Source organism: Chanodichthys erythropterus, chromosome 11 (assembly GCF_024489055.1).
Source record: "Chanodichthys erythropterus isolate Z2021 chromosome 11, ASM2448905v1, whole genome shotgun sequence".
Taxonomy (NCBI): domain Eukaryota; kingdom Metazoa; phylum Chordata; class Actinopteri; order Cypriniformes; family Xenocyprididae; genus Chanodichthys; species Chanodichthys erythropterus.
This window is the reverse complement of record NC_090231.1, coordinates 50,692,940-50,715,823: the sequence shown is the minus strand read 5'-3', so window position 1 is coordinate 50,715,823 and position 22,884 is coordinate 50,692,940. Positions and strand designations below refer to the sequence as shown.

General features: G+C 36.4%; 1 protein-coding gene across 1 annotated transcript in view; it reads left to right on the top strand.

The window, feature by feature from the left end:
- Window positions 1-22,671, top strand: part of smchd1 (structural maintenance of chromosomes flexible hinge domain containing 1) — a 78,516-nt gene extending 55,845 nt beyond the window's left edge. The window contains exons 38-49 of the mRNA XM_067399986.1: window positions 115-261; window positions 553-679; window positions 2,126-2,245; window positions 2,392-2,477; window positions 2,616-2,738; window positions 3,104-3,285; window positions 4,981-5,090; window positions 7,180-7,250; window positions 7,332-7,506; window positions 9,880-10,038; window positions 10,966-11,076; window positions 21,613-22,671. Of these exons, the coding sequence (XP_067256087.1) occupies window positions 115-261; window positions 553-679; window positions 2,126-2,245; window positions 2,392-2,477; window positions 2,616-2,738; window positions 3,104-3,285; window positions 4,981-5,090; window positions 7,180-7,250; window positions 7,332-7,506; window positions 9,880-10,038; window positions 10,966-11,076; window positions 21,613-21,620 (1,419 nt within the window). The 3' untranslated portion in view covers window positions 21,621-22,671. The remainder of the gene's footprint in view (window positions 1-114; window positions 262-552; window positions 680-2,125; window positions 2,246-2,391; window positions 2,478-2,615; window positions 2,739-3,103; window positions 3,286-4,980; window positions 5,091-7,179; window positions 7,251-7,331; window positions 7,507-9,879; window positions 10,039-10,965; window positions 11,077-21,612) is intronic.
- Window positions 22,672-22,884: the final 213 nt, after the last annotated feature.

Here is a 22,884-nt window from a genome sequence, read left to right as displayed (position 1 = left end):
CAGTTACTCAATATTTCAGTGACTTGGATCGGATCAGGGGTAAAAAAACTTGATCAGGACATCCCTAAAATGCGCAACATGCCTGCATTTGTGTGTTTGCTTCTTTCTTTTCAGGACCAGTACGATAACGCTGCTGGAGAAGGTATAGATGGGAAAGTGGTGGTTACAGTTGAAGGCCCAGGAGACATCGTGGTTCCTTTGTTTCAGAATGGAGATAAAAGATTGTCATACAGCCTTACTAACGGGGAGTCTCTTATTACTGTGAGTGTTTGTTTGTATACACTGTATTGAATTAGCTTTTTTATTTTATACAATAGTTTTATAATATTTTTTTGTTTAGTAAGCAATTTTTGTTATTTCATTTAGTTGCCAGGGCAGTATTTTATTTTTTATTTTTTTATGTTTATCAAAAAGCCTTTTTATCAGAAGTCCAGTCCTCCTTTTTGTTAATGCAGCCTAAAGATGATTGTGAACATGAACTCCAGTTTAAAAGAAAAACCTGTCCTGTTCACTGGTCCTTGTTGGTAAATGGTTATTGTTTGTGTCCTGTAGGATTTGGTTCTTTTGGAGAACAGTCCTGGTGTGGATGGAGCTGAGTACAGACTCCAGTTTCTTCCTGAAATTCATAAGACCAGCGTTACCATCGCTCCATACAGCCTGCCTTTCAGATTTTGCAACGGTTAGTCAGCAGACAAAGAACCCAATATTAGTTACATTACTAATAAGTATGACTGTTAAAAGCTAGACATTATAATTGTAATGTTGCTGTAACTGGTCAAATTCAGTCTATATCATAATAAAATTATAATAAAATCAATATTCATAAATGCAAACTCCTCACCTTTCAGTGAGAACTCACCATTTTGAGATCAAAATAGGCCACCTATAGGATTTGCATAGATCCAAAGAGAAAGTTTTTCTGTTGGTGTGATGGGGGTATAGACATACACATTATGTCTATAATGGGTAATATTTTATGTATTTGAGGTCTGAGATGTGGCAAACAGTATTGCCATCTAATCAGCAAATACTGTCTTAAATATCCTGCATAGTACTTCATCTTTTATAACATGAGATTTTAACCAAATGTTGATTTTGGTCAAATGGTGCAACAATATGTTAATTTTTTTCATGACAAATTACAGTTTTGGACATATGGGGTAATAAAAAAATACATTTAAAAAATCCCTTAAAGTAACTACAAATGAGCATGTAAAGCAATTAACTTTATAGTTATTTGTTATAAAATATATATATATTTTTAATTCTGCACACATGCCCCCGCCTCGCGCAATGTTCTCACCTTTTTTTCCCCCCTTACCCGTGTGCATCCCTGAATATTAAATGAATGATAAAACTAATCAAATGTAATGTGCCAGGTTTCCTACGACAGGCGATATTTTAGTTTATTATGTAGCTGTGTCGAATAATATATATATGTTATTATATCTAATAATAATAATAATAATAATAATAATAATAATATAGGGATATTTATTATTCCATAACTGAGGCCGATGTGATGAATGTCTTGTGTGTGTGTGTGTGTGTGTGTATATATATAATATATATATATATAATACATTATACAGCAGGGGTGTCTAATCCTGCTCCTGCACTGTCCTGCAGAGTTTAGCTCAAACCACAGTTAAACGCACCTGAACCAGCTTATCAAGGTCTTAGGCATACTAGAAACTTCTAGGCAGGTGTGTTGAGGCAAGTTGGAGCTAAACTCTGCAGGACAGTGGCCCTCCAGGAGCAGGTTTGGACACCCCTACTATAAAGCAAATCTCAACTGCTTGATTGTTTATATCATCGCAAAATCTGAACTATATAATTGGAAGCTCTAATCTGCTAAATGTGACTAAAAGGCAGGTAGATCTTAAGATTTTATAAACACAAACATGATTGTCTGTAAAGCTGCTTTGAAACAATATATACAAATAAAACTGACTTGAATTTTGTACCAATGAGATGTTACTGTGAGTGATGCTTCCCATTATGATGTAACGTTTTTTTGGAGTGATTGTATTTGAGTTGAACAACTATGAATGGCACCATAAAGTCAGAATTATGGGAAACTGCAACTGTTAAACTGTTAAATTATTTTTTTGAACTATTCCAGATGCAGAATATCAGAAAGTCGTTGCGAATCTCAGTAAGAAGAAAGATAGCCTTTCCAGAACCATTTTGATGTACAAGGAATTCTTTGAGACCAATGAAGAACTGAAATCTGAACTTCAACGTAGGCACTTCATACATTTATCTTATTCATTCATTCATTCATTCATTCATTCATTCATTCATTTATTTCTGCATTTGTTTATGCTTTTATTTAGGCTCAAGATCAGGTGCAACTCTTATATATTAGATTTTTTTTTTCTTCTACAGGTCAGGTGCAAGATGCAACCCACAAACAAAATGAGCTCAAACCAGAGCTCATGAAAAGTGGCCTAGACATCTCAGAACTAACCACTGTGAGTCTGAACATGCGCACACACACAAATTCACACTAACATAACTACAGTTTTTTTGTTTGGTCTTTGTAGAATCATACATTTTATTCCAATCATCATAGATGCTCGTTTTTTCTCTTTGTTTATGAATCTGTTCAGGAATCAGCAATAGAGAAAGTAATCAATGCCAAGAAAGCAATTTTGACCAAGATGGAGGTTCAGCCTAGACGAAAATGCAGCATTCCTGACCCTTTCAAAGGCAGTCCGCATGTTCTGGGAAAGGTGTGCATTTGATTTTTGTATCATGTAATCCCATCACAAGTACACATCCAGGAATCTTGTGAAAAGTTTCAAGCTTTTTGAAACATAATTTTCAGAAAGTAACGATTATCCAGAGTGTTTTTCTCTGGCTCATCATTACTGGTGATAATTCTCTATTTAATTATAATGTTTTTTATTGATTTTTAATCAGTGCACAAATCGTAAATTACAGATTAACACTATCTGTTGCTAAATTCTGATTGGGTGGGCAAGGCAGATGGGACAGCCCACCCCCTTCATCCAGAAAGGTTGACAACCACTGGATCACTCTATCAGAGATATTTTAGTTTAGTTTTGACAATGTTTGTGTGTGTAATGATTTGTAGGTAGCTCATCTGGCACAGGTGGAGGATGATGATGCAGCAAAGGTTATCTCTTGGCATATCCTGGGTGACATGGACTGTGTGGTTACTGAAACAACATCTGCTGCCAAGAAAATCTATGATGATACACAAGGACGACAACAAGTCATACCCCTCGAGACGGTCTTCTGGAGACAAAATGACAGGTACACATACATACAGTCTCAAATATCCTAGTAGTTGCTGATTTAATTGACTAGACGGATGTTTATGATATTAATTTAAAGAAGACCTATTATGCCCCTTTTTACAAGATGTAAAATAATTCTCTGATGTCCCCAGAGTGTCTGTGAAGTTTTAGTTTAAAATACCCCACATATTTTCATCACATTAGATTGATTTCTGAAGGATCATGTGACACTGAAGACTGAAATAATGATGCTGAAAATTCAGCTTTGATCACAGGAATAAATTACACTTTACTGTATATTGACATAGAAAACAGCTGTTTTAAAGGGATAGTTCACCCAAAAATGCATCCAAAAGTGCATCCAAGATGTAGGTGACTTTTTTTCTTCAGTCGAATAGCAGTAGATGGGAACTTCAACTATAACAGTAAATAAAACTTGCTTAGACAAATCAAAATTAAAACCTGCGGCTCGTGACGACACATTAATGTCCTAAGACACGAAACGATCGGTTTGTGCGAGAAACCGAACATTATTTATATAATTTTTACCTCTAATACACCACTATGTCCAACTTCGTTCAGCTTCCTGTTAGTGAGGTCAAAAAACGCGTTGTGATGACGGAAGTGATGTCTCGCCCATATACTTCAATGAGCGCGAGACATCACTTCCGTTGTCAGAGCGCGATCAGACCTCACTAGCCGGAAGCTGAACGGAGTTGGACATAGTGGTGTATTAGAGGTAAAAATTATATAAATACTGTTCGGTTTCTCGCACAAACCGATCGTTTCGTGTCTTAGGACATCAATGTGCCGTCATGAGCCGCAGGGTTTAATTTGGATTTGTCTATGGAAGTTTTTTCGACTCTTATTGTTCAAGTTCCCAATCACTGCTATTATTTGACTGACAGACGGCAGCGGTTGCAGTTAAAATCATAATTTGCGTTCAACTGAAGAAAAAAAGTCATCTACATCTTGGATGCCCTGGGGGTAAGCAGATAAACATCAAATTTTCATTTTTGGGTGAACTATCCCTTTAAATTGGAATAATATTTCACAATATTACTGTTTTTGTTTGTATTTTTAATCAAATAAATGCAGGCGTGGTGAGCAGAAGATACTTCTTTTAAAACATTAAAAACTCTTACTGACCCCAAACTTTTGAACGTTAGTGTATTTACATGTTCATCTAAATGCTGCTCTCAGCAGTGTGGGTGGCATTGGGATGTTCGCTAACAGTTTTTACCTCTAAAGGAAGAACGAAATAATTTTACCATTAGTACATTGAAGACAACAGTTTAAAGGGACCAATGTTATTAATTATTTATTTATTCACTTATTTTATTAAATTTATTTTCAGTTTTCACCTATATGAATCCTATCATTTTGGTTTCATTGTTTTTGGTAAAAAAAAAATAATTTTGGTGCATCACAATTGCAAAGTCATTGCAATGCTATGACAATAAAATAAAAGGTCAGTGTTGTGATACTGTAGATCTGCTTTTAACATTGTTATGAGACTTTTTGTTTGTTTTTTCTCTAGTAATCTTGTTTCCATAGAAATGTCTGTATTGTGCTAGTCAGATATTAACATGAACTACTGAATTGCTCTTTTCTACTAGTGAGGATAAAAGTATCAAACAATCTTACAAATTGCGTTCATTTTTTCTTGGCTGTATGCTTTTTTTCATGGCTTCTTTTCCTTGTGTCTTAGGCCACTGCCTCACATCAGGAATGGCTCGCCTCTCTTCCATCCACCTGGTAATCCTGTGTTTGTCAAAGATCTGCTCATTTTTCCTGAGCATGCAGAAAGCTGCAATAAAGGCAAGTCATTCACACTCAGTCAGAACAGCATACGGGCATGTATGGTATACCCAGAGTCAAAAATGAACTTTCTGTTCCTGTCAGATTCAGACATAAAATGGCAGATTATATACAGCTGCAGATATATGAATGAATAAAAAAATATTAAAGTCAAGTACCTTTTGATTCTACAAAAAAGCAGTTGGTTTAAAAAAAACAAAAAAACAAACAACAAAAAAAAAAACCCTATAAAAATGACAAAAATTGAAAAATTAAAATGAAAAATTGTACAATTGCTTTGAACCCTTTTGAGTTTATTTACGTAAGTTTAATTCTCTGAATGTCTCTGGAATAGTCCACCCAATGCAATGAAAATGCACTGATTTACTCACCCTAATGTTGTTCTAAAGCCATATGACCTTCTTTCTTTTTCAAAGCACATTTGTAAAAAATGCCCTGCTTGTGCTCGTCTATTTAAAGGGTTAGTTCACCCAAACATTTAAATTCTGCCATTAATTACTCTCCCTCATGTCGTTCTAAACTCATAAGACTTCCTTTTTATCTCCGGAACACAAATGAAGATTTTTTTTAATGAAATCTTTCTGTCCCTCCGTTGACAGCCTACGCAACTACCACTTTCAAGGCCCAGAAAGGTAGACATCATTAAAATAATCCATGTGTTTTAACCTCCAGTGGTTTAACCTCAATTAACCTCAAAATATGAATCTCCAACACGTGTTTACAAGAGCATCACGACGCAGTCTTCATTTGTGTTCCTAAGATGAAAAGTTTTACGGATTTTTGACGACATGAGGGTAATTAATGACAGAATTTTCATTTTTGGGTAAACTAACCCTTTAATGGCAGCAAATGATGACCTTCAAGCTTTAAAATAGAATGCCATCAAATTATCTCATGCAAGAATATGGCAAATGTTTTGAAGGAAAGCTATAGGGTTTCATGAGAAACAAACCATAAAGTATTGTTTAGCAAATATCTTGACCTTGACCACTGCTCTTCTGTGTACATTCATGTAGAGTTCATGATTGCAGCAGTGTGTGGCATCAAGAGCTCAAAAAGCACACATGCGCACCAGAGAAAATAAGATTAATAAACACACAACACGAAACACAAGGCCTATAAATTCCCCAGAAAGTATTTGTGTACTTAATATCTGTGTTGTGCTCCGGTTGTTGGTTGACAGCCAGAATGACAGTTCACACGTAAACAAATTATTAATAGTTGTTATAGTTTATATAACTCAGTATATTGTTCTTTTTTCTTCCGTTAATAATTAATATGATTTAATTTACAGCTAATGTAATAATTTAAAACTCAATTCTATTTTTTATGATGAATGTTTTTGCATTTACCAGGCAACCAAAGTATGGCAACTGTCATACCCTGACACCCCTGCTCCACTTCCAAAACAGTTCAATCCATTTCATTTACTAACCAAAGCCAATTTTCACACCCATTTAGTGCTTGCTGAGTATTAACTTTGGATCCTTATACTGCTGAAAAAATGGCATGATGAATTCTCAAGACAGGGATGCAAAACAGATTTTCCAGAAAATAACCCATGATTAACAAATGAATAGATTAATTCCCATTTGAGGGAAAATAATCAAAGCATGAATTACTTGTTTGAATGGGTATTTGGAGTTTGAGAGCAACACCTGATAAGTAGCTTTACATGCATTGTGTAATAAAATGTTGCATGTTGAGAGAGGGAGGTTTTGAGTATGTTTTGCAGTGTATTTTGTGTCATAACTTTGTATAGTTTTGTATGCATGAACATTGCACTTTCAACTTCAAGTTTTTCCAGAATACTGCCATATTAATGCATCATGGAATGATGTAATGGAATTTTCTTATTTGCAATCTTTCATCACAGCTAAGTGTCTTGGCATAGATGCTATACTGGCAGTATTGCAGTATCAAATGAGCTGTGCGTGTGTGCGGTCGTGCGTGTGGATTGAAAAAATCATATTTGCCTAAAGCATTAGGCAGCCTGTAAATGTTGGCATGCATTATTTTTTAAAACGTGTATGATCAGGGCAAACATAATCAAATAATGAAGCTATTGATGTGTTCTGACTCTTTTCAGTTTTTGCAACCCTTCTTGGAGACACCATACTTATTGATGACTTGGATTCTGCTAATGACTATCGTCGGGAGGTAAGAGACTGAGTATGTGTGTTTGTTTTGAAAAATCTTCAAATATTCGCAACAACGTGTATAAACGTGAATATTTGGTAGGTGGTTCAGAATAAAATGCAGTGCCCCACGCTCCTAACGCGTCAAGGGGAGCGGATACGCAGCAACGGGAAGTTTGGTGGTCTGCAGAACAAAGCGCCGTCCATTGAAAAACTTAGAGGACAAGTGTTTGGAGCACCATTACCCAAAGAGTACCACCATATATGCCATCAGATAGGTAACAAACATACTTTCTCTCTCGGTGCAGTGGAAGATAGACGTTTCTTTCTCATTTTAAAAAAATTAAATAAATCCCAAAAATAAAAATTTGATGTTTATCTGCTTACCCCCAGGGCATCAAAGATGTAGGTGACTTTGTTTCTTCAGTAGAACGCAAATTATGATTTTTAACTCCAACCGTTGCCGTCTGTCAGTCAAATAATGGGAGTGAATGGGAACAATAAGAAAAAAAAACTTTCATAGACAAATCCAAATTAAACCCTGCGGCTCGTGACGACACATTGATGTCCTGAGACACAGTATTTATATAATTTTTTACCTCTAATACACCACAATGTCCAACTGCATTCAGCATTCGCTTAGTGATGTCTGAACGCTCTCTGACAACGGAAGTAATGTCTAGCACTGCCGTTGTCTGAGCGCGATCAGACATCACTAAGCGAATGCTGAACGCAGTTGGACATAGTGGTGTATGAGGTAAAAAAAAGTATATAAATACTGTTTGGTTTCTCGCACAAACCGTGTCTTAGGACATCAATGTGTCGTCACGAGCCGCAGGGTTTAATTTCGATTTGTCTATGCAAGTTTTTTCGACTCTTATTGATCGAGTTCCCATTCACTCCCATTATTTGACTGGAGACACATCATATTTGCAGTCATTTTTGGGTGAACTATCCCTTTAATTCCTCACCCTCATGTAGTTCCAAACCTGCAAGACCTTCGTTAATCTTCGGAACATAAATTAAGATATTTTTGATGAAATCCGAGAGTTTTTTTTTTTTTTTTTTTATCCCCCATAGAAAGCAACGAAATTACCACATTCAAGTTCCAGAGAAGTAGTAAAGACATTGTTAAAATAGTCAATGTGACTACAGTGGTTCAACCTTAATGTTATGAAGTGTTTTTGTGTGCAAAAACAAAACAAAATTTACAACTTTATTCAATGATTTTTCCTCTTCCCTGTCAGTCTCCTACGCAGTTGACACAGTGAACGCAGTGCTTCAGTGTTCTATGTCAGAATGCTGACTCATTATTGACGAGGGCTGTGACGGTAGGCATGACAACTGCGCCACCGTGGTCGTGGAGTGTCACCGGCGGTAGTGTGACTTTTTATTTATATATATATATATATATATATAATATATATATATATATATATATATATATATATATATATATATATATATATATATATATATATATATATATATATATATATAATATATATATATATATCAGAGGTTGCGTTAACTGCTAAAAAAAAAAAAAATCCATCAAATTTTCAGTGACGGAAAAAAATCTGCAGGCCGTCCATCATTTTGACATATTATGTAGCTTGTAACTGTAATTCCCACCCCTGTCCAGTAGGTGGTGAGTGTACTCTAGTGTGGCAGCAGTGTGCGAGTTCAGTCTCCAGAACAAAATGAAAAACGATGTGCTTGATTACACAAAGACGAGCACCCAGATCAAGTCTTTAATTTTATAATAATAAAGTTAATTATGCTTACTTCCATAATTGTTTTGTTATTTTTCTTGCTGACTATAAGTTCATGGTCAGCGAATGGCTTTTCTGAGGTATAATGTTACGTGATATTGTTTGCAACACTGATTGAACTGACGTGATGCAGATTTCGGTAAGATAGTATCTTTCAACATATTTTTTGATTTTCATTCATTTTTATTTCATTATGTACAGTAGTGAAGAGGAAAGGATGATCGCATTCACTCACAATCTGACGTGTTCAAGATGAAAACTGAAAGTGACGCAGTCTTTGATCAACTTTCTTTTCATAATATAAATAAATGCATAACTAGGCCCATTTGCTTATCATGTAAGTTTGTGAATAAAAATGAAAATGTGGACAAAATCAGAAGCTATTAAAATCTAAAAATTCAAATGACGGGTAATGGATTTTTTTTTACGACCCCGCCCCCCCTTTGGACCCCCCACCGCAACACCGGCAGTTGTTGATTTACCACCGTGGTAGTAAAAATTTGCCACCGTCACAGCCCTTTTATTGACAGGCTCTTGCATCATCAAACGCATACGTCGTGCTGCTCACGTGAACGGCGTCAGCCAATACTGAGTCGGCGTTCTGATGTAGAACACGTAAGCTCCGCACTGCATTCACTTTGTATTCCAAATTAAATAGTTCAGATTTCTGTTCTGGCAATGTATACAAATTACTGCATATTTAATTAAATAATGCACCATTTACATATTTAAATATAACATTTCAGCAAATTATAATGCCTTATTTACCTGTGGTGTCTTGAAATAAATGCTTATGTGAGAGATGATGTGTCTCTTCATATTAATAGATGGAAACCGGTTGTTATCTCTGTCTCATATTTGAATGTTCATGTACAGGTTTATTGCAGCAGTACTGTGTTGCAATGAAGAAGGCCTCAGATGTCCGGTCTGAGTATAATAGTCATGTGGAGAACCTGCAGAGTCCTCAGATGAAACGCAAACGACAAGAGCTCAACCAGCAAAGAGAAGAGTTAAAAGAACTTGAGAAATCCCTCAGTATGTGTTTTTGTTGTTGTCGATTTGTATTTGTCATGCACAGTGTGCTTGTTATGCAGTAGTGTATACTTCAGTATTGAGAAGCAACTAGAGCCTTATTACAACAATCTATTATTATATGATATCATTTAATTCAGGCCCTGTCCACACGGAGACGAGTTTAGCTGTATATGCAAAAATGTTGTATTGTGTAGGCGTTTCGTCCAGAAGGATCCGACGTTTTCAGAAGGTGAAACCGCAATTTTTTTAAAACTGGGTTCCAGAGTGGATAAATCTGAAAACGACGCCCTTGCATTTTCATGTGTACAGGCAATCCGTATATTTTGTGAAACGATGATGTCATCACCCCACGTCGACCCTAGTCGGACACCGCTAACAGCACAAAACAGCAACAACTACTACTTGCTACATGCTTGTGTTCATGCTGCAGAAGCTAGAGAGGCAAAAGCTTTATTAAAATAAGGGATCTGAATACTTTTCTGAACGTGAAACCAGACTTTTGATGATTGGCATAAAGTTATCACTGCTTTTTGTTTTGTCATTATGGGCTATAGAGTAGATTAAAAACTGAGAATTACTTCTTAACATAATTCTTACAAACAATTTAGAATTTATCTTTAGAAATATCTTAGCTTAGATTTTTGTGAATCCTGCCAGTTTCTAATGTACGTCAACTGTCATGCAGTTTGAATACAATTTTTCTAGGCAAGTTAAAGTTAGTTAAACTGTTCTTAAGCTACAGTGTATTTGCATTTGCATTTTTGAAAAAAAAAAAAATGTTTTATGCCTTCTCAATGGAAATACATATTCTTTCAAATGGGTATAGGAATGATAGTAAATTCCCTAACCTTCTACACACTCAATCATTGCTATAATTGGTGAATGCTGACAAATGTAGACTGAAATGTGTATATGTGTGTTTTGCAGCCAGAACTCCTGAAAAAATGTATGCTGCAAGAGAGAAGCGGAGCCTTGAGCCTGAAACGCCTGAGGCCTCAGTCCCTCCTAAACGGATCCGTCGCAAAAGTTGCAAACTCGGTAAATCAATAGTCATCTGAAGTGTTTGCTCTGTAACTCCTGTTTCACACATGATGTGTTTGCAGCACTATGTGGTGCAGAAGAAGCATGCTCATTGTGCTTTCACATAGGGCTGCACAATTAATGGAATTTCTAATCGCGATAACGATTATGGATGCCACGTTTTCGTAATCGTTCAAAGGCGCGATTACAAGGAAAAATATCCACTAGATCATTCTGCAAGTTTAAGAGGTGTGTTATGAGCATGTCACGTTGTGAGAGGCGAATCACGACTACTTCAGAGTGTAAAAGGTCTAACCCAGCACAAAAGGAGCTAAGAGTGATGTAGGTGTACGCTGATATATGGAACGCAAACGAAACACCAGGACCCGCCATTTTCAAAAAGCCGTGTACACAGCCTAGTGCTGTCAAAAATATCTATATTTCTATATGTATCTATACTGAAATATCAGAAAGGATACAATACTCCTTTCTGCAGTATCGATACACCGAGACCAGCTGCGCATTCTTGCTGTCCTCTCTGACAGTGAGTTGAGACCCACGCACCTCTTCTCATTCAATCGTTTCATGCTCTCCGGTTTAATAGTGTTGGTGTGACCGGGTCTGAATAATTATATTCATTCCCGCAGATTTCGCGCTCACATGAAGCGCAGACACATAATAAAGCCGCCTTTGACATACAAGCGCCAAAATAAGCTCTTTTTCTCGGATTATTAATGGTCAAATACACTCAGAAACAATGTCACAATGCCCATCATGGTGAGTATTAACAGTTCAGGAAGAATGTGTCTGTCAAATCTTAAAGGGACAGTAGCCGAATAAACATGCCACTCTCTATGTTGTTAATGTTAATCAAACAACAAAAGAATAAAAATAAATAAATAAATAAAAATCACTTACTGCTTTTGACTGATTAACTTCTGTCACTTTAATTGATTAATCTGTATTCAATTTTTACAATGAAGATTGTCCAGTGTTATTTACATTTGATTAGCCTACTTTGTTTCTTTATTCAGTTTCTTACCTGATCACTACTGTTCAGGCGCGCAGATGGCACTGGGGACGGGGGGGACATGTCCCCCCCCAGATTCATAGTGACCCGATCCGTCCCCCCCTACGAACGGGGCAGAGCAAGGTGACACACAATAATAATCTACACCGGTCACTATAGACCTTTTTCACAAGAATCGGAAGTCACGTGACGCAGGGTAAAGTTAGTTCCGCTATGCGTCTAGGGCTATTACATTGATATGCTCTTTTCTCAAATATCGCTTCTTACCTTTTCTGTTTTGTCTGTTTTCCAAATAGCTTTTGTATAATCTACAAATAAATTATTTTCTACTTGTTTGTAGCTTATACAGCCACTCAGACCGTTGATCGAATTTACCGGAAGATGGATTTATATCACCAGCTGTCATACAGCAAAGGCTACGCAGCTACGCATTCAGCAATTTCCCAGATCGTATTACGTACTACGAACATTTATATAATTTAGTAATTAAAAAAATTAACTCCCAATATATACTTTAATGTGGGATATAAAGTCGTGAGATACATAATATTGTCGTGAGTTTAATAGCTACGTTTTAAAAAATATATAGCATGTCTCATATGGCATCACATCCCACATTCAAGCATATGTTATAATTAATCCTGATCGATTAAAGATTTAAACTAAGACATAATTTCCAAAACCACACTGTACACAACTATCAGTCTTTGCATGTTGCAAGAGCACAACAATGCTGCGCATAATACACACTTTAAGATGATGATGACAGGAAAATGAGTGAGAGATGACTGAAGTGTTTATATCCAGAAATATCATGGAGCGAGCAGTCCTGCTTCACGAATCAGAGGATCGGGCTTGTGTGATAAGGGATCTACCAGTCGATCATTTCCCCAGCACGTCGCTAAACACACTCTATACATCTCATTATGTGCATACTATCCACCCTAAATAGTACTGAATATTAATAATGTCACATAGTATGCACGTTTAGACACAGACACTGTCTTTACAGCACATGGAGCGCGATAATGCACAGCCGCGCCAAACATACACGAAGAATATAACCAGTTTAACCGCCATCACTTCAAATTATTTATTAAATTTAGCTCTTAATGCGAGCTCTGTAGTCTCACCAATAATTCACCAAGGCCGTTCAAACATTTTCAAGACATTTAATTCGTAAAACGACTTTGATTCCCGAACTGGTTCTGATCGAGGCTATCTATCACTGTAACCGGAAAATCTTTTACACTGCGTGGCTCATTCCGGAAGCCAAAAACCCGGAAGTGTGAAAAAGGTCTATTACTTTGTAGTCACGTTCTCACTACACGCTGTTCTGCTGTCAATAAACACACGATACCTGACGTTTACGCTCTCTCTCTCTCTCTCTCTCTCTCTGTGTGTGTGTGTGTGTGTGTGTGTGTGTGTGTGTGTGTGTGTGTGTGTGTGTGTGCGCGTGTGTGTGTGTGTGCGCGCGCGTGCTTGGCTTGCTACGACTCCTGAGTGACGCCGGAGGGTTGCCACCCAATTGCTACTCAAAACAAGCCCAATCGCGTTTCAGGGGGACTGCTTCCCCGGTAAAAATCACATTTGGTGTTGCTTCAACCCGCGACATGAAAAACAGCCCGCGGAAATAGTGATGAAGTAGCCCAATTCTGCGGGGAAAACCGCGGACTTGGCAATGCGGGGTCCTATGAGGAGCTGGTAGCTGCCTCAATCGTGCCTGTAGGACTTAGAGCGGTAACCATAGTGATCATATACTATGACTGAGCTGACACCGACTGAGTCAGTGATTTCGGAATGAAGAGACAAAAAACAATCACCTCGTTTTTTAAAAAAACAAACAATTTAAGTATCCTGTGCCTGTTGACTTTCCCATATGTGGCAGGTTAGATTTTTTCTAAGGAGAATAGCTAGTTTGACAATAATGCCCTTACAAAAATGAACCATGGTTTTACTACAAATAAAACCAAAAAAATGTAGTTAAACCATGTAGTTAAACCATAGTTAAACCATGGTAACCACAAATTAACCATGGTTTTGCTACTCTAACCGAGTTTAACCATGGTATTTGTGGTAAAACTGTGGTTATATGAATGGTAGTCAATTAGCCAAACATAATGGAAATAATGTTTTATCTTACCATTTAACCCATTGTACTGTATAAATTGAGTTCACTGTCATGCAAGCCACTATAAAAATAATTAAAATAAGTAAATGTGTGTGGTGCAAGGTTTATGCAAACAACAAATAAAGGCCTACATAGACTTTTGACATCCTCTTATAGCAGGAAATCATGTTGTTGTTTTTTTTTTTTTTGTATGGAGCAACGGAGGATATAGATTCTTAAATTATGGGCTAGGATGAAAAAAAATCGTTTGAAAGATATTTCTGTAAATTGCAACAAACTTGTAATTAACACTTAAATTTCAAATGTTTAGTTATTCTTAGACATTTGAAATAGTAGTTTTAGCCATTCATTCTCAGGAATATGTTGTATTTCACATTGTTGTGAAATTCTATAGAGGTATAGAAAAATTATGAAATTATAACTTCGGCTGTTAATCGAAAGGTTGGTGGATCGTGCCCACCCAGGGACAAAGAGTGTTTAGCTTTCCTATAGCTCAAACAGTAGAGCATGGCGCTTGCAACGCCAAGGTCATAGTTTCGATTCCCAGGGAAAGCAAGAATTGACAAAATGTAAAATGTGTATCTTGAATGCAATGTAAGTCGCTTTGGATAAAAGTGTCTGCCGAATGTTGAGCACAAGTTAAAGACCAAATTACGCCAAATAACTAATTGAGTTTAAATCATTTGCTGACAGCTTGGTCCCCCCAGTTACAAATTCCTATCTGCGCCCCTGCTACTGTTAGACCTACCTGAAAAAAAAGAAAGCAGTCTATTTAATTTCTATCTTTATTCTATTGTATTTATTTGTGCTATTGTTAGTAATTTGTTAATTTTTTCTTATTTTATTACTGTTTAATTATTTTTGTTTTATTCAATTTACCATTTGAAATCAAGCAGACCAAGTAAAAAATTGTTATTGCTTCAAACAATGGTATAAAGCTATTCAAAACATCATTCAATGTAAATTGTGATAAACGTAATTAATAATCGCAATTACAATTTCAAGGGAATAATTGACAATTATGATTTTTGTCATAATCGTGCAGCCCTACTTTCACATAAGATGTGTTTTCAGTGTGCAGCAGTTGATCTGTGGCATCTGTATACAGTAGTTTTTTCCCTCTCTTTTCCTCTTGAAAAAAAAAAAGTGAACTAGAATACATGCAGGGAAGCATCTCCGGCATTCACGTGACTGGCTGGTGGTTAGAGAACTACATTATGACTTAAGTGCATGAAAACAAAGTCCACTAGTGACAAACGCATATTTCCACACTCACTGCCTAAGAAGTATACTTTGAAAGGTGTATAAAATTCATTGGCTTTGTCTTCGTACTTTGGCAATAAATTGAATTGAATTGAAAATGGAGTATACCTGGGCCTTTTAGACCAGTGGTTCTCAAACTGGAGTACGCATACCCCTGGGGGTACGTGAGGTGACAAAAGGGGGTACGTGAACAAAATGCAGTGTAGTTAATTTAACTCTACCATACCTTTTAAAGTAATATTAAAACCAAGCATGTATTTCTAACTAGCAATCAAATCTAGCATTTAATCAATTTACCTCATGTTTTGCAGTCTAAAATGACTGCATCAACAGAAGCAGACGCAATGATATTACGCAGTGGCTGTGACCCCCTGCTTGCACGGGGAGCTTGCCTTGTAACCATGGAGACATTTGTGAGAGACGCTGCATAATATCATTGCGCCTGCTGCAGCCATGGAACGGCAGCAAAGATCCTTGATTATTAGTTCCTAGCCATCGGCCTAGAAAATCGCAAATTTTCATTTTCCGTCGGTCTTAGTACAGAATGTAACTACAGAAGAGTCAAGTTTTAAATAGGAAAAATATCAAAACTCTTTAGTCATTTTGCAATGCTAACGGTCTAATCAGATTCAATGAACTATGCTAAGCTATGCTAAAAGTGGTACTGCCAGACCCGGAGATCGGCTGAATGGGTTCGAAAACTCAACTGTTTAACTGTAGGGGAGTTGGAAAATGAGTCTATTTTCAAAAAAAGTGGAGTGTTCCTTTAAATCGTGCTAAATTACTGCTGTTTTCGACAATGCACCTTTGTAAAAGTAGGGGTTTAGCATTTACTCGCGTCAAGAACAAGTATAGACACAGATAGTGGATTGATATCGATTTAAAACTCAAACTTTCTTCAATACAAAAACATACCTTGTGTGAGTTCTTGTATTTAATGTTGATAACGAGGAAGAATGCAATTGTACCCAAATATCCACATGACTGCAAACGTGCATTATTGTACAAGAAGTCAAAAAACAGAACATACATTTTAAACACAGTACTGTCAGTATTTACTCTATTTTGCAACGAAAAAATATTTCTAACGAAAACCAGTGTAGAGCTACAACACACGAATGCGGCTTTGAACGAATCGTGAGAGTCATTGATTCAGTGATTCATTCACAGCCACTTGCTTTGTTACTGAATGACTTGACTTAACTCACTCATAAAAACAATGACTTGCTGCCACCTACTGGCAGTTTTAGTTTAATATTTAAAAGTATCACTTTGTTTTACCATTATTGCATATTTCTCAATTGAACATTTTGTTTTTAAAACATTATTTATTTTCTAAAGTTATTCATAAATGTAAAAATATGCACTGGAAAATTAATTTAGGGGGCAAATATTGCCCCTTAATGGAAAAGGTGTGACTGCAGTCTAAGTGGAAGAGAGGGGGTAGGCAGAAGGACGGGAATCCCTTCAGGGGGTACTCGACGCTAAAAAGTTTGAGAACCACTGTTTTAGACCATGTGGTCTTGCCCTGACATTCGCTGAAAAATGTGCAAAGCATCTCACGCACACCATAGGCTTCTTTGCATCCCGTTTCCACCAAAATTTCTCACGTGTTAGCATTTTCTCTCTCTCTTCCGTCTCATCCAGCCTCAGAAGGATTTAGGAGGTAATTGTGATTATAGGATGCATACTACAGTTACCACAGAGACCGCATTCAGTTCTCAACAGTACTCTCCATCTGGATGGCAAAATGCCAAAGGTACACTCGACAACCATCTTGATCAAAAATTTCATCTCGTTTGTGGGTCACTTTAGTTTACGGTCCAATTCTCACTATTAACTAGCTATTAACTATGACTTTTGCCTCAATAAACCCCTAATTACTGCTTATTAATAGTTAGTAAGGTAGTTAAGTTTAGGTATGGGTAGGATTGTGAAATATAGAATATGGTCATGCAGAAGAAGGCATTAATCTCTGCTAATAAATAGTACTAAATAATAAGAAATAATATCTGCTAAGTACTAATAAACAGCCAATATCCTAGTCATATGCATGCTAATAAGTAACTAGATGATAATGAGAATTGGATCCTAAACTAAAGTGTTACTGGACAAAGGAACAAATTCACAATGCTAGGTTTCTTTGCATTTATGTTGAACAGACAGTAGTGCAAATCACAGTTTGTTCCACCTAGCGGCATTTAGTCCCCTAGTTGGTACAGTACAGCTTCCTAGTGCATTGAGCACTAAGCAGTAAACAGAATGCACTCTTGCATAGGTTTTTTTTTTTTTTTTGCAGGGCTGATTTAAAAAAAAAAAAAAGGGTATTCGGTCACAATCAGCTACAAAACTGAAAAGCATCTTGTGTTATAAAAGTACAAAATAAATAGAATAATTAGTGCAGAAAGACTCATTCGACGCATACTGCCTAATTGACTTTTTCAAGTGCTCAAGTCATTCGCGTATGCGCTGTTCTTCTGCTCTTTTTCCTGTTGTGGTGGTTGGCAAACATTGTTGTATTACCACGTACGCCCCCTTCTGGATTGGAATGTGGATCGCCTATATATACTGATAAACCAGTGAACACGAGTATGACTCGGGAGGATGTGGAACCAGAACTATGTAGACCATACAGTCCCCTTACTGCTATACAGAGGCCTGCAACACCAACACCAGAAGGTCAAATATCTTTTCTTCTTCCCCCACACCACTTCTGGGCACCTCCATTCCTCCATTATCAGCACAAATAGCAGATACCCCTGTCAAACATCTCAGAGTGCAGGCACTAATGACTGAAGGTTTACAGAGACAGAAAAGGAGGTGAGTCATATAACCAAGCCTAGCAGAACAACATCTATTATAACCCAACACACAACCACAGATTCATCACATGTACCATTACAGGACAATGACGTCGTTCTATTTTGCCCTCATTTTAGTGCCTAAAGTTAACAGGATTAATCATAGGACCCAGAACTGGGCGCAACTTTATATACTCCGCTACCTTTTCATATCTGGAGTTAGAAGGTTGAAAATCAACCACATCAAGCCACACGTACCCAGCCCCCATAAACAACAGGATTTTAGGCATTCCATCCCATCACCTCCTGCCTTGAAGTCCAGACCCATCAACTTCACCATCAATAACACCTCTTCTAACTATATCCTACCATCAGCATGGATCAGAACAAGATTCCTCTCCTGTGTACCACCAGTTACCAAAGTTTTACATGGTTCTAGAACACTATAGTTAACAATAGTTTTTTTTCCCTTTGTTGTAAATAGGTTAGTAGTTTAAAGTTATTCTGTAGGGCTAAATTTTTCTTTTATCTTAACCCCTTAAGCCTGAAGTGTACCATCGGTGGAACCCTCCCCCCCACCCTCCCTGAAAAAAATCATAATCAAATTACTAAGCAACCACTGACAGGAATAACGTAAAATATGTATCATTTTATTCTCTCGATTAAAATGAGTCCAAAATCACCATAATCCCTTGCGTCGATTACGAGACATTCCTTGTAAAGGAATGATTTTAAAAAAAAATGCCAGGGGGCGCCAAGGGCTAAACAATTATTTGATTGCAGTAATTTTTGATTGCTTTATGCTATCACCACACAATTATAATCAGATGCAGCTCACATATAGAGGAACATCCCACTATCTTATATCTTTCTAATTTGACATGCAATATCACATGAAGGAAATGTGTAAATTTCCCTTGAGCAGACTTTTTTGCCTTTTATTAGAAGTTTCTCAGCATGAGAATGTCCAAATTTATTATTATTATTATTATTATTTAATTAAAAAGTTTTCTTTCAAGGATAGCAACCTTTTGGCTCTCCTTGCTAGAGTTCTGGAGTTACAAGTCTTTGTTTTTTTTGTATGTCACTCAGAAAAAAACAACTCTGAAAATGCCTTCAGGGCTTAATAGGGCTTTTCACGTTGTGATTAAAGGAACACTCCACAAATAGGCTCATTTTCCAACTCCCCTAGAGTTAAACAGTTGAGTTTTACCGTTTTCGAATCCATTCAGCCGATCTCCGGTTCTGGCGGTACCACTTTTAGCATAGCTTAGCATAGTTCATTGAATATGATTAGACCGTTAGCATCGCGCTTAAAAATGACCAAAGAGTTTTGATATTTTTCCTATTTAAAACTTGACTCTTCTGTAGTTACATAGTGTACTAAGACCGGCGGAAAATCAAAAGTTGCGATTTTCTAGGCTGATATGGCTAGGAACTATACTCTCATTCCGGCGTAATAATCAAGGAACTTTGCTGCCGTATCATGGCTGCAGCAGGCACAATGACATATTACGCAGCGTCTCTCACAAACGTCTCCATGGTTGCAAGGCACGTTCCCTGTGCAAGCAGGGGCTCACGGGCGCTGCGTAATATCATTGCACTGCTGCAGCCATGGAACGGCAGCAAAGTTCCTTGATTATTACGCCTGAATGAGAGTATAGTTCCTAGCCATATCAGTCTAGAAAATCATAACTTTTTATTTTCCGTCGATTTTAGTACACGATTTAACTAAAGAAGAGTCAAGTTTTAAATAGGAAAAATATCAAAACTCTTTGGTCATTTTTAAGCGCGATGCTAACGGTCTAATCAGATTCAATGAACTATGCTAAGCTATGCTAAAAGTGGTACCGCCAGAACCGGAGATCGGCTGAATGGATTCGAAAACGGTAAAACTCAACTGTTAAACTCTAGGGGAGTTGGAAAATTAGCCTATTTTCAAAAAAAGTGGAGTGTTCCTTTAACTCCGGATTATCGTTGTTCTAAACACCACTTTTAACCCTCGGTTAAGGAACGTTTCACACTTGTAATTTAGAAGTGGGGTTAGCACTGCTTTTTACCCAGGGTTATGAAACCCTGCAGGGTTAAAACTGCTTTTGGGATAGTACAGTCTGCAATATGAGGTTGCACAATGCTAGAGCTATGTAAACAGGACGCGTGTTGCGTTTATCCAATCAATGATACCGCAAATATACAAATAACAATGTTAACCCAGGGTTTAGGAATGTACAATGTGAAACGTCTGCTTATGAATACCCAGGATTAATTGTTAACCTCGGGTGAATTATGAGCGGTGTGAAACGTGAAGCAAGATAACCCAGGATTCTGTTTACCCGAGGTTTAGAATGACCCAGGGTTAACTATTTCAAGTGTGAAAAGCCATAATGTCGGCTACATCTTATACTTGGTCCCACCTTTTATTATTAGTTGTCTTTTAAGTACTATTATATATATATAATATATATATATATATATATTTATTTATTTATTTATTTATTTATATGTATGTATATATATATAATTTAAACAATGTTTTTACTACTTCTCTGGACGTTGACTGTGGTAATTTCATTGTTTTCTATTGAGAATTAAAAAAAAACTTTTGGATTTCATCAAAAATATCGTAATTTGTGTTACGAAGATGAGATTGTTCGACACAATGGAACTTTGAATGTTTTTACTAGCCGGAGTGAACTTTTCCACAAAGTTTTGCTTTGTCAAGCTGTTTCTAAGTCCAACCAAATTCAGTTTGGCCTGATTTTGTTAGAAATTGTCACAATAGGTTGTTCATTCAATTTCGCTTGTAAGTATATCACAGCCTTTAAAGTTAGGGACTGGTTTGGTGGTATGGTTAGGTTCAAAGTTAGGTTAGAAGTTAGGGGTCAACAGTGTAATTATAGATGTAACTACAGAAATTAATTACAGATGTAACATGCAGGTATTATTTAAAGATAAATCCAATGCAAAAAAAAAAAAATGTTTGTACATGAAATTACTAATTTAAATGTCAGTACATAGTAAAGACACTTAATATAAAGTGAGTTCTTATACTGTTGTTACATAGTTCAACCATCTATGCATGACTCAGTTGGAATGTTTATTGTTCTTAATAAATGTTTAAATTTTTTGTCATTTAAACAATTTTTTGTTGATAAAAGCTACAGATCAGGTACACACTGCAAATGCATCTTGTGTGAAAGCACAATGGCTGCTTGCTGCTTCTGCACCGTGTATGTACTGCAAACGAATTGTGTGAAATAGGTGTAATAGTTTTTTTCTGTCTTGCCTGTTGCTTTTTCACAAGTTAATATTTTGTTGTTGTTTTGCAGATTCGTGATGCAATGTGAACTGACAGCTGAGGCAATGCTTTTTGAGATTATTCAAAGATTGTTTCAAGTTTTGATCTTTGCAAAAATCTTTTTTTTTTTTTTTTACTTTTCACTGTTTACACATTGTTTTAAATTGTTTGATCTAAGCAGAAAGCAAAAAAGTTTAATATATATTTTGTATCTTTCTTTAGGAAAAAAAAATTTTTTTTTACAATAACATCATGTCCTGTCATCCTTTTTTTTATTTTTATTTTTTCTATTCAACAAACCTTCCAGAAATCGCATTTTCACTAAAGCCATTCAGATGGGATTTGTTTTCCTGATCTTATCTCATGTCTGTAGTTTGGTTTTTGCACACACACACACACACACACATATATATATATATATATACAGAATACACTCTAGCATTTCAATATATACTCCATTTTATGCCTATAGAGTTCTGCACTGATGACATTTTTGTAGGCCAAGCCGGAAGTTAGCATCACCCATTTTCCTTTGACAAGAACCCTATAGGATTTTTCAATTGGCTTTTTGATCAACAAAAGTTTGTGATTCTCAAAGAAGCTAAATGTAGGCTATAAACAAACTACACAGCGGTCACATGACTTCAACATCACCACCATTACACTTTCGACAACTCTTTCTGTCTTTAAAAAACATTTTCCCTGGAAGTTTGAGTTAAATTATATCATAAACACAATGAGGCTGTGAAAGTGAACTAGATGAGTTTACTTGTTCAGCATGGTGATGTTTAATGTCATGACAATCACTTTAGTCCCATTTAGGCACTTGTTATCAACCGCCTTATTCAGAGCAAGTGAAAGTGGATTGATGCTGCATCTGAATATGCCTTACTTCCATACTGTGTATTATGCGAAGAACAGTATGTGAGCCTGTATGTATTCTTTTTGTAATGCATATTATAATGTATTATAATAGTTGTCTATATGTTGTACCTTTTTAAAGAGTGTTATAGCCTACATAAATACATTTGATTCACACCAACATGTGGGGTAACCTACAGAGCCTATTTATTGCCACTTAAATAAGAAATAGTCATGTGGTGTCAAATTAACTTATAAAGTTACTTATTAAAGTATTTCAATTAATGTAATTTATATATACAGGTGCATCTCAATAAATTAGAATGTTATGGAAAAGTTCATTTATTTCAGTAATTCAACTCAAATTGTGGAACTCGTGTATTAAATAAATTCAGTGCACACAGACTGAAGTACTTTAAGTCTTTGGTTCTTTTAATTGTGA